Raw genomic sequence first — 12,684 nt, forward strand, 5'->3', positions numbered from 1 at the left:
ATCTCGCGCCGGATCGGGCGGCAGCTCGCCCGATCGGGCCCGCCTTTTTTCCTAGGTCGGTTTGATTACGTGTTTCCTATTTTCAGGACTCATATAAATACGAGTCATACCTTTTTCATGATTTTTTATTCTTTTTCTAGCCGAAAACACAAACCTACCTTTTTAGATCTGAACAGTTCTTGAGCAATTCCACTCTTCGAGTTCGGGTGCACGAATTACAGTGAGAGTTGCGTTAAACTTGGGGGGCGTGCGTCACTAGGAAACTTGTACCGGTGGTGGCGTATTTCGCTTCTAAGGCAGTGGATTATTGTTCTACGGCGCGACTGTGAGTTTGGGATCTTCAATTCAGGAAAGTTCTAATCTTTTGCTTGTTATTGATTTCAACGGTTATTTTACCAACATTATCTGCTTATTAGTGTTTTGGTGTGTGGCAAGCCACACAAAAAATGCGCTGTTGAAAAAAAATAATATAAGTGGGGTTAGTAGAAGAGGAAAACATAAATAAAAATGAGTCCTTCACAAAAAAATAAAGGGTTGCAATTATAGTAAAACAAATGGAAAAAAGAAAGTGTTTGTGATATACTCCCTCCGTTTTTTTTATATGCATCATTTGCATTTACACGCAGTTTTAGGAAAGTTATTTGCTTCAATATTATATTGTGCAAGTGGGGCAAGTGGATGATTAATTTATTTTGATAAAAGTACAAAGTGGGTCATGAAATAGATAGTATGTGAGAGAGAATGATTTATTTAACAATATAAGTGGTGACCATGAAAGAGAGTGAAATGATAAAATATTTTGAGTGGGGTATTTGAGAGAGAAAGAGATAATAAAATATAGTATAAAGTTACCAAATATAGAAGTGATGCATATATAAAAAACACCCCTAAATAGAAAGTGATGCATATTAAAAAAAACGAAGGGAGTATAGGAAAGGGGTATTACAACGTATATGGAATAATACATATTCTCAAAATTTGACTAAGACCTTGTTCACTTGACCTTAAAAAATAATATTCAGTAAAAATAATTTCAGTTCAGTAAAAATAATTTCAATACAGTAAAAATCAGTAACTTTAAAGAAGAAAAACAATAAAAATTCAACAAAAATAATTTCAGTTCAGCAAATAAATTTAATTTCAGTAAAATTAATTTCAATTAAGTAAAAATAAGGTGAAGTGAATAGGGCCTAAATACAATTTCACAAATGTCAGTTATTAAAGAGGGTGCAAGTTGCTTTGTTACTGTACAACGTACAAGTTACAAAACGTGATACGTCAATCATATCTTTCTATATAAAGTAGCTTGAACAAGTGATTCAAAGTACAAGATACAAGCTATATTTTGTCTATAGCTCTTTATTGTCTTTTTTATTTAAAATAAAGATTAAGATATGTCTCCGATTGTAGTGAGCCTTGTAGGGGTGGCGATCATAATAACCATCACACATTATTTGCTATATACAAGGAAGAAATCATCAACATACAGCGGTGAACTCCCCCCAGGTTCAATGGGTTTGCCATTTCTTGGTGAAACACGTCAATACTTTACCCCGTATTCTTCCTTTGACATTCCTCCTTTCGTCAAACAACGAGTGCTCAGGTAAATTTATCATAAGGAAAGAAGCTCTAACCACTTGAGTTATCCCTCATTCTCAAATTGATTAGATATAATATGGTAACAATTTACTTATATATAGTATGGTGATTTACCAAAAGTGAAATAAAGTACAAATGAGTAAAAATAAAAACAAAATATTAAACAATTACTCTCCGCAGTATTTGATTAATATAATTCCTCCATTCAAGAAATTGCACCATTTTACGTTAAAAGGATAAAATCTTTGCAAACATAATCTTATTTTTAATACATACTTGTTACTTCGGTTAATGCTTCAAAAACTTATGGACAACTTCTCATGTAGTCCCCCAATATACCCTGGCCTGTTTATTGATCTTTCTTTCCTTTTCCAGTATTATATCTAAATAATTCATGTGCACTCTACCTCCCATGGTGCAATTTATTATCTATTATTAGTAAATAATCTAAATATAATATTAACTTTATGCGACTATATTAAAATTATAGATTAAGAAAAATTCAAAGACATCTAATGTATTAACATACTTCGTATTTTTTTTAAAAAGGACGTATTATTTTATATTTTACCAAGAAAAATTGTAACAATAATACTAATAAATTCAAAGCATATTAGACCATCATCACTCATGGTATAAAAATTTATACCACCCCTCTCTCTCTACCACTTTCGCACTCCTCCACATCATTTATACCACAATACAATATACTTTCTCAAAAAATCACCCCACTATAAAAAAAAGTTTACCGACACACTTTCTCTCTCCTATATGTATGAATAATACACTTAATTAAATTATAATTATATTTTGTTTTACATTGAAAATAATTAATTACTATTTATAAAGTTAATTAAATAAAAATAAGCAATTTAGGTAGAAAAAAGTGAATTTTAAAAATATATAAAACTATATCAATATGGTTGTCTATGTGTATGTCTTGAAAAATTATGAACGATGGTAATTTTTTCATAATTTTTTACTTTATAATTTTTTCTTAAAATGCAATTGAAAAAAAATAAATAAAAGATGTATGACAACCAGGCCACATGGCGTGACCTGATTGGTTCATGTTTCACGTGGAATGAAGCAAAAGTTTACCATGGGATGGTATATACCATTTGATGGTATAGTTTTATGCCACCAAGGTAGTAAAACTTTGCAACTTTTAAATGAATATTTACACCGTGGTATATTATACCACGAGTGTTGATGCTCAACGGTGACATTAGCTATTAGCGGTATAACGTGACTCTGAGGTATTATAAATTATACAAAGTGTGTGCAACAAACAATGAACTAATAAGCGTGGTTTACTAATTGACATTATTGTCAGGTATGGTTCAATATTCAAAACAAGTTTAGTTGGGACACCACTAATAATATCAGCGGATGCAGAACTTAACCATATAATCTTTCAACAAGAGGGTCAAGCTTTTGAAAGTTGGTATCCAACCACATTCACACAAATATTTGGACCTGAAAATCTAAGCACCTTAAAAGATATCATGTACAAATACCTTAAAAATATGGTGCTAAGTTTGTTTGGTCCTGAGAGCCTAAAAAAAATGATATATGAAGTTGAAGATGAAGTATTAACCCATTTGAATCAGTGGTGCGATGTGGACACAGTTGAGCTCAAAGACGCGACTGCTAAGGTAAGTTATTGATTACTACGTAACATTTTTGTTATACAGTTATACACTACTCATGCAATTCGATCAAATCAAAGCTTAATTAGTGGGTATCTCACCTTGTGACTTTAAGCCCACAAACTACATTTGCTTGGGAGTAGGGAGGTTCCCTTTTCTCCTCCCAACCACCTCCACTCTACTCTTAAATTGTGTAGTTGGACTAATTAACTTTAATTTGTGAAGGTACTAGTTTATTGGTAGGATAATTCATCTTACTTATGTAAAAAAGATGATTCTAACATAGTTTTATAACTTTTGACTACTAATATTTTTAAAAAATGGATGACTGAGATTATTTGTTTTTTTATTTATTTTTAATTAATAGTTTTAATTAAATGTTTTTTTTAAAAAAATTATTTCAAATATATTTTTATATCCTAAAAAATTATTTATCAATATTTCCAAAATTTTGGAAATATATATATATATACACATGGGCGTAGAATAGGGAGTGCAAAGTGCTCCCTAGCATAGGGCCCCGATTATTAGAGGGCCTAATTTTTTTTTTCAATTCTTGATTAATTTATAATACTTTCATATTCTTCTATCAATTCAAATTAGTATTTTACAATTACATCAATTCCATTCCATGAAATTATAATGTATATTTCTACATTTCAGAATTATCAACATAAAAAAGTAAATTTCAGCGAAATTAAAAATAAACGATTCGTATTCCGTAACAACGACAAAGCATTTAAGCAATTAATTTTAATTTTTCATAATTATTCTTATCAAGATTTTAAATACCTTCCCAATATATAAAGGTTATATAATTGTGTATGGCGTAAATAATAGGGTAAAATTTAAAATTTTGTATGTTTTTAAATTATTAAGGGCCCATTTTTTCATTTTAAAACAGGCCCCAAAATCATTGCAACGGCAATATATATATCCAAAATTTTGGAAATATTGATAAATAATAATAACATAATTTTTATTTAAAATTATTTATTCAAAAAACAAATCATCTCAACAGTCCATTTTAAAAAATTATGGCAGTCAAAAGTAATTTTTAATTAATAATTTTAATTAAAAAAATAATTTTAAATTATTTCAAATATTTTTTTATCTTCTAAAAATTATTTTTAAAATATTTCCGAAATTCTGGAAATAAAATATTTATATATATAAAATAATTAAAAAAAATGATTTTTATTTAAAATTATTTATTAAAAATAATTCAAAAAAAAAATCATCTCAACCTTCCATTTTAAAAAATTATGACAGTCAAAAGTCATAATATTACATTAGAATTAAAACCTATTCAAATGCTTCTCATTCATTTATCATTCATTAAAATCATGCAGATGATTTTCAATCTAACAGCCAAAAAGCTAATTAGTCATGATGCCGAAAGCTCATCAGAGAATCTAAGGAAGAACTTTGATGATTTTATCAAAGGATTGATTTCTTTTCCTTTGAACATTCCTGGCACAGCATATCACAAATGCTTACAAGTAAATTACTTTAACTTTCCTTATTGCATTATTCCATTTCGCCTCGACCTTGTAATCTCTTGCTAAGTATGAAGCATTGAATTTAATTTAGGGAAGAAAGAAGGCTATGAAAATGTTGAGAAAGTTGCTCCAGGAAAGAAAGATGAAGCCTAGGAAAAACAATGAAGATTTTTTCGATTACGTACTCGAGGAGCTATCGAAGGAGGGAACACTCCTAACAGAAGGGATTGCTTTGGACCTAATGTTTGTGCTTCTCTTTGCGAGTTTTGAGACTACCTCTACTACTCTTACTTTAGCCATCAAATTTCTTACTGATAATCCTCTTGTGTTGCAAAAACTTACGGTATGGTTTTTTTTTTCTTTAATTTGACCTAATCGAGTAAGATATTAACGGTTGAATTTATACACAAGTGAATTAATTCACAGGAAGAGCATGAGATGATTCTCAAGACTCGTGAAAATGCATCGGATACTGGCCTTTCATGGAAAGATTACAAATCTATGACTTACACTTTCATGGTAATGTTTATTTTATTTATTTGTGTTAGTCAATACTATCAGTTTGGTAAATTATAAAAGTTTACCGGAAGATTTTTTTTTTTTTTTTTATTATTTTTTTTTATTTTTTATTTTTGAAAACTACATACCTAATAAAAAAAAGTTGTAAGAAACTATCTAATTAAAGATAAAATTTGTAACCTTTCTTGACCAAACTTTCCGGCGTTGACGCATCTCTAAATACCCTTGAAACCACCGAGAGGGTTTGTTTTCAAGGTGGTAAGGCTATTTTCGAGGTGGTTTAGGGATAATCTAAGTTATTGGGGTAGTTTTGTGCTACGAGATGCTAATTCCAGTGGTATTTTGTGGTGAGTCAACACCAAAAAATTAGGTTAATGGTAGAAATCCGGTCTAGATAGTAATTTACAACATTTTACCTTTTATTAGGTAGTTTTTTACAATATTTTTTTTTAATTACGTAATTTCTACAAAAAAAATCATTACCGAAATTGTACAAATGTACAATCTCTTGGTATTTTTAGTTTACCTGAAAATCCAAAATCAATCAATAGTTGTAGTATCCGAATAAACTTCAACTATTACTAAATAACTTATACACTAAGTTAACCTTGAATTAATTGTCTGCAGTTGGGACAAATCTAAAACGATATCCTGTCGGTTGACGGTATATGTGATTAATGCTTAATAATTATTTTTTGTTAAATGTTATAATATTCAGGTCATCAACGAAACACTAAGGCTGGCAAACATAGCTCCTGTTATTTCCAGAAAAGCAATAAAAGACGTCAGCTTCAAGGGTATGCATCAACCATGCATGGCATTATTAATTAATGAATTATTATTCAATCATTATTAGATATACTAGTACTCTATTATGTACTCCCTGACGGACGTCCGTCCTTTATCTACATGCCTATATATTCCATATTTTTTACGGGAATTAAGGAAATAAGATATTTTGTAAAATCCATGATTGGAAAAAATATAACTCGTCAAAAAGAGAGAATATTAGCAAAAAGTACATTATTTAAACAGAAATAGATAGACAAGTTGTTTTGAAATCTCAAAAATAAAAGTAGGCATGTAGATAAGAGACGGATGGAGTACTACTATATAAACAATTAACATGCAATAAATCGTGTTACATTATTAGTGACCACTTGTTAGATTTTTTCATTACTGCACGCTATTATGTACTCCATATATAGACAATTATTATGCAATAAATCGTGTTATATTATTTGTGAAGTAGTGACCACTTGTTATATTTTTTTTATTGATAAGACAATAATATTTAGAAGTTGCACTCATTTTTTCAGTATTATTAATCATTCATTATTTTTATGCATTATTATGATATGCATGTACTAATAAATATTCATATAATAAAAATTGGTGGATAATGTAGGTTATACCATACCAGCTGGTTGGCCTGTCATGGTTTGCCCTCCGGCCGTACACTTGGACCCTTCCATCTATGAAAATCCCCTTGAATTCAATCCATCGAGATGGGAGGTACGTATCATAGCTTATCATTCTATTGAATTGCTTTAATTATTCGTCGCGAATATTAGAATTTAAATAACAATAGTATTAGAGAATTGGTCCAAATAACGATTTAAAATAACTAATTATACGAGATAAGTTGCACTGATGTTGAATTGAGTTTATAGGGAAGAGAAGTACATGGAGCAACCAAACATTTCATGGCTTTCGGGGGAGGTATGAGATTTTGTATCGGCGCAGATTTTAGCAAGGTGCAAATGGCTGTGTTTCTACACCACTTAGTTACCGAGTATAAGTAAGTCAAAAATTATACTATAATATACTTCCTTTTTTTTTTACTTGACTGTTTCTTTTATTATGCTTGTCAATGCAAAACTTTAACAATCAATAACTTTAATTTTTTTTTTTTTTTTTGCATAGCATAAAAAACTTTAATTCTTTATAAGTAAAAATTATAAAAGTACTTATTGATTTAAAAAATCCCATATGAATATATTTTTCCTTACATATAATTCATAAAAGACGGTCAAAAGAAGGTGGTAAATAGTGTAAAATTCAAAGCACGTCAAGTAAAAAAACGGAGGAAGTATAAATTGCATTTTTGTGGGTGGAGAATAGTTTTAACTACATACTTATTTAGAATATTTTTTTTTTTTTGACATTCGATAAATCTTTAATAAATGAATGAAATTTCAGGTGGAAGGCAATAAAAGGAGGGATCACCATTCGGTCTCCAGGCTTACAGTTTCCTGATGGCTTTCATGCTAGTTTTTCTGCGAAAAGCTCGTCCAAAAATTAAAGAAAGAAAAAAAATATATATAGTGTTACAATTTAATTTGTTTTAATAAACATGTTTCCATCATCAAAATTATCACAATTATACAATTGTATGTACACGTGTCATAAATAAGATGTATCAAAATTCTTCTTTTGTCAATCGAAGGGCAATCACAAGCCTTTTGGGCAGCGATAAGCCCGTATTTCTCTTTACTCCTTAATCATACTTCAAAATTAGATTAAACCCCGTGCAATGCACGGTTGTTAAATAATTCTAATGACAATAAATTTTACTAAAAATAATGGATATAAATATTATAAATAGATTTAGTAATAAAAAGTATGAAATATTGTGAAAGAAATTAATTAAATATGTAATAGTTATAATGGGCAATTTGATATTTAAGGACATTTATTTTAGATTTTATTTATACAAACTAAAAGTCATAATTTAATTAAAATAAGTTTTTTTTTAGTAAGGGGTTTTGGAGGGAAAACTTTTTATAATATTTTGCCAAGTGTTTTCTAAGTTTCGCCTTTAGTATAATGTAATTGATTGATTGATTTCTTTAAGAAAATAAATACTTGTATTACAAGTTTACAACTCTTACAAATAATAATAATGATGTGTCTTTTTTTTTTTTTTTTTTGAAAACATAATATACATACAAAACACGAGATTACTACTTATCTTTAGTGATGTTTGCTAGATTTTGTGTAGCCATATACGACATACAATTACTATAACACTTAAAATTAGAGAAACAAATTAAACACATAAACTATTGTTAAGCTATGTCTTCTCTATTGTAGTGTTTTTTAATCCAATAAGTGGTAAAAAGCAAAACAATAAGGACGTTGAACAATATGGGCAGTTTCAAAATAGAAAGTCTAAGAGCCAGCCCATATATGTGTATGCCACAGCGGCACAGCCCATTCTTGCGTAACCCGAAACATTACACACGCTGACACGCCTCTCAAGTCACGACAACAAAAGTTTATTTAGAATAGAGCCAATAAAAAGTCATGTCTCGTGTTAATTTCGTGTTTTTCATAAAATCTATCAAAAACTATATAAAATGTAAGATAATTGCATAATTTGACCATTTTATCTATACAAGTTGTGTTCGGGTTGATTTCGTATCGTGTCGTGTCGGCTTCGTGTTTTCTCTCAATAACTTGGTGTTGTATCGTGTCGTATCGTAACGACGTCGTACGTGTTTTTTCTCAGTAACTTTGTGTTGTGTCGGTTTCGATCGTATTTTCGTGTCGTGTCAAAATTGTCAACTCTAATTTAGAACATTTTTTTAGAAGTTAGAACAACGCTAAATCTCATTCGTTGTGAAAAAGTGCAAAGTTCAGACTTACACTACTAAAGATTGGAGTTGATTAGTTGGATCTTTTGGAATGGGTTTAACCATTCATTTTATTGTCTGGTTAGACTTTTTAGGTTAGAAATCTCATGCTAAAAGCTTAGGCAAAAGGTTTCTAATGATTAATGATGCCTCTTGTCTTCATACCCCTAAAGTCACATACTGATCTCATCCCTTAAGATTTATATTTCTTTATATAGTATATTAATAAAGTGTAGAAACCATTTCACCACGTAAACCAAATAATATCAAATGGTTTTAAAAAAAATTAATAATGATAAATCAAAATAGTGTTGTAACACTAACACATACTTGTTTATTATTTCAATTAACGAGTATGCGATTAGTTGCAACTACTTTGGGCTCAATTAAAGAAAAAATAAATATACAGAAATCACCAAAAGAATCTCAAGAATACACGTGTGAACTCCTTATAAAATATTTTCCCGCCCAAAAACTTAGGAGTTTTTTTTTTTTTTTTTTTTTTTTTTGGTAATTTTATTTTATTTAAAAAACTTAAAGTTATTCTTATGTTATTATTTCAGAATTCATATTCAATTTTGACTGAATAAAAAACGAAAGGTGTGTTAATTTGAAAATAATTAAATCATCATACATCTTAAAAAAAATCATCAAACAAAATTAATTTTCTATATTATGCATAAAGATAATTCAACCATACATCAAATGAAAAATCCAAGCATGGCTCGGACATTAACTTTAGTAGTGTTAATATATTTATTCATTCAATCATCGGGTATTGTAGCACTATATATATTATTTTAATTAACGGTATGTATTTCATCAAAAAAAATAAATAAAAAAAAATAAGCAGTATGTATGGATTTTTTTTTTTTGAATAAAGGTGTGTATGGATTCAAAATCTCATACTCATCCAACGTCTCAATACGCGCTGCTCAAACTTTTAATTAACGGGCTTGCGATTAGTATAAAGTAGTTACATCTACTTTTAAGATGCACCATGGTATACTTTTAAACATTTAGTAAAAGAATCTGAACAATTGCAAATTTTGAACATGTATTAAAAACATCTGAACATCACAAATTTTGAACATTTAGTTAAAAGTTTTGAACGATCGCAATGCATCACGCCTATACTTTTGAACATTTATTAAAAAAATCTGAACAATCACGAATTTTGAACAGCTAGAAAAAAAATCTGAACATCGCAAATTTTGAACATTTGGTAAAAAAAATTCTGAACAATCGCAATGCACCACGCTTATACTTTTGAACATTTAGTAAAAAAAAATATGAAAAATAAATTTTTTTGAACATTTAGTAAAAAAAATCTGAACAATCGCAAATTTTGAATTTTTACAAGTCAGATAAATTTTGAAAGAAGTTTGTTTGATTCATAATAATTCAATGGTTTTGTAATACAAATAAAACATTTACTGTATACAAAATGAACATTTCTTAGACAATATGAACATAAAAGTTTGCATGTTTATGTTCAGTTTTTGTAACGTGTTCATATTTTTTTTTACTAAATGTTCAAAAATATAGATGTGGTGCACGTAATACTAATTGCTCACATGATAAGGAAAAAAGAATAAATTGTGGTTTGATGTTCATAAGCCTTCAAGCCAATAAAGTCAGACCATTTTTGAGGAAAATTTGTGAGAAATGTCCTTTTAAGTAGACCTTTTTAATTATGGATAATGTTATATGTAGCACTAAGGACTATATATAAGCATTAAATATATCTTGGAAATTGTATAAAATTCGGAATTTATGACAAAAATACGCGTAAATCAGTGTTATTAGGGCTTGTTCTCGTCCGTTGAAATTCAGTTCAGTTCAGCTCAGTTCAGTTCAGTTCAGTTCAGCTCTTAATTTACGTCTAATGATATTGCTTATGATATAAAGCCAAATTTCATTCTTTTAAGCTCTTATTACAACGACAACAACAACAACAACAACAACAACAACAACAACAACAACAACAACAATAATAATAATAATAATATTAATATTAATAATAATAATAATAAAAAAAAAATAATAATAATAATAATAATATTAATATTAATAATAATAATAATAAAATAATAATAATAATAATAATAATAATAATAATAATCAATAAGTAATAAATAATAATAATAATAATCAATAAATAATAATAATAATAACAATAATAATTGAAATAATAATAATAAATAAATAATAATAATAATCATCAATAAATAATAATAATAATAACAATAATAATAATAACAATAATAATAATAATAATAATAATAATAATCAATAAATAATAATAATCATCATCAATAATTAATAATAATAATAATAATAATATTAATATTAATAATAAAATGTACATTTGTATATACACATATGTATAGTAATAAATAATCAATAAAAAATCAAAAATCACTAATCCGTAGTTAAAAATCACTAATTAATAAGTTCAGTTCAGTTCAGTTCAGTTCAATTCAGCTGAGTTCAGTCAATTGGAACAGGCCCTTAGTGTTTATATTTTGATGATTTCTTAACTTTTTACGATTTTCAAGTGTAAATTTAATGCTTATATGTAGCCCTAAGGGCTGTGTGTAACATTTTCCTTTTATTATAAAGGTCCTTTCATATAAAAACAAATATGTGGCACAAAAGGTTCTATTATCACACTTAGGTTGTGGCGAGGGCCCTTTGACTAAATTCTGAGAATTGATATTTTTTTCCAACCAACAAAAGTCATGTGCCTTGCATAAAAATCTATTTTTTCCCATTTTCCCCATCTTTTCCCTTTATTAAACCCTAATTTCTTAATCATCAACAACCTCAACAGTCACACAAAACCTATTTTGAGAATAAAAGTTATCAAAATCTGATTCTAGTCCTTTACATTAAAATTGAAGGCAATTGAAGACAAATTGAGCAAGGTATAAGGGGGGAAATTGGGAAAAGAGGGGAAAAGGATTTTAAGTGGTCACGTGCAACACACGAGACTTTTTTTTAGCCAGATAAAAAAAAGTCAATGGTCGGAATCCGGTTAAATGACCCTCACCATGTACAATGTATTTGCGTCGCTTCTATGAGCGACGCAACTGCTCGCGACGCAAATGACTTTTAAGTCATTTGCGTCGCTCCTTTATAAACGAGCGACGCAAATGACTTTTTTGATAAACTTATTTTTTGTCATTTGCGTCGCTCCTTTATAAATAAGCGACGCAAATGACTCTTCTTATAACCTTATTTTTTGTTATTTGCGTCACTCTTTAATAAAGGAGCGACGCAAATAACTCTTCTAGTAAACTTATGTTTTGTTATTTGCGTCACTCTTTTATAAAGGAGCGTTTGTTATTTGCGTCACTCCTTTATAAAAAAGCGACGCAAATAACTTTTCTGATAAACTTATGTTTTGTTATTTGCGTCACTCTTTTATAAAGGAGCGACGCAAATAACTCTTTAAATAAACTTATTTTTTGTTATTTGCGTCACTCCTTTATAAAAGAGCGACGCAAATGACTATTCTGATAAATATTTTTAGTTATTTGCGTCGCTCCTTTATTAACAAGCGACGCAAATGACTCTTAAGATAAACTTTTTTGTTATTTGCGTCGCTCCTTTATAAACAAGCGACGCAAATAACTCTTCCAATAAACTTATGTTTTGTTATTTGCGTCACTTGTTTATATAGGAGTGACGCAAATGACTGAGTAGACAATACAAAACAGTTGTATTTGCGTCACTTGTTTGTTTAATGAGTGACGCAAATGAGGTGAA

At 28.7% G+C, this 12,684-nt stretch overlaps 1 protein-coding gene across 1 annotated transcript; it reads left to right on the forward strand.

Annotated features, from left to right (window-relative positions):
* Positions 1-1,343: 1,343 nt before the first annotated feature.
* LOC110715089 (cytochrome P450 87A3-like) lies at positions 1,344-7,715 on the forward strand. The gene is made up of 9 exons (XM_021893671.1): positions 1,344-1,603; positions 2,936-3,257; positions 4,604-4,753; positions 4,845-5,096; positions 5,180-5,272; positions 5,991-6,069; positions 6,681-6,787; positions 6,946-7,073; positions 7,475-7,715. The coding sequence occupies exons 1-9, from the start codon at positions 1,395-1,397 to the stop codon at positions 7,575-7,577; spliced, it is 1,443 nt and encodes a 480-aa protein (XP_021749363.1). The 5' UTR covers positions 1,344-1,394; the 3' UTR covers positions 7,578-7,715.
* Positions 7,716-12,684: the final 4,969 nt, after the last annotated feature.

The sequence above is a fragment of the Chenopodium quinoa genome, unplaced genomic scaffold, assembly GCF_001683475.1.
Source record: "Chenopodium quinoa cultivar QQ74 unplaced genomic scaffold, ASM168347v1, whole genome shotgun sequence".
NCBI classification, from domain to species: Eukaryota; Viridiplantae; Streptophyta; class Magnoliopsida; order Caryophyllales; family Amaranthaceae; genus Chenopodium; species Chenopodium quinoa.

Coding starts and splice junctions, on each gene's coding strand:
- LOC110715089 (XM_021893671.1), top strand. CDS start 1,395: ATGTCTCCGATTGTAGTGAGCCTTGTAGGGGTGGCGATCATAATAACC. Junction 4,754..4,844: donor CATATCACAAATGCTTACAA/GTAAATTACTTT, acceptor AATTTAATTTAG/GGAAGAAAGAAGGCTATGAA. Junction 6,788..6,945: donor TCAATCCATCGAGATGGGAG/GTACGTATCATA, acceptor TTGAGTTTATAG/GGAAGAGAAGTACATGGAGC.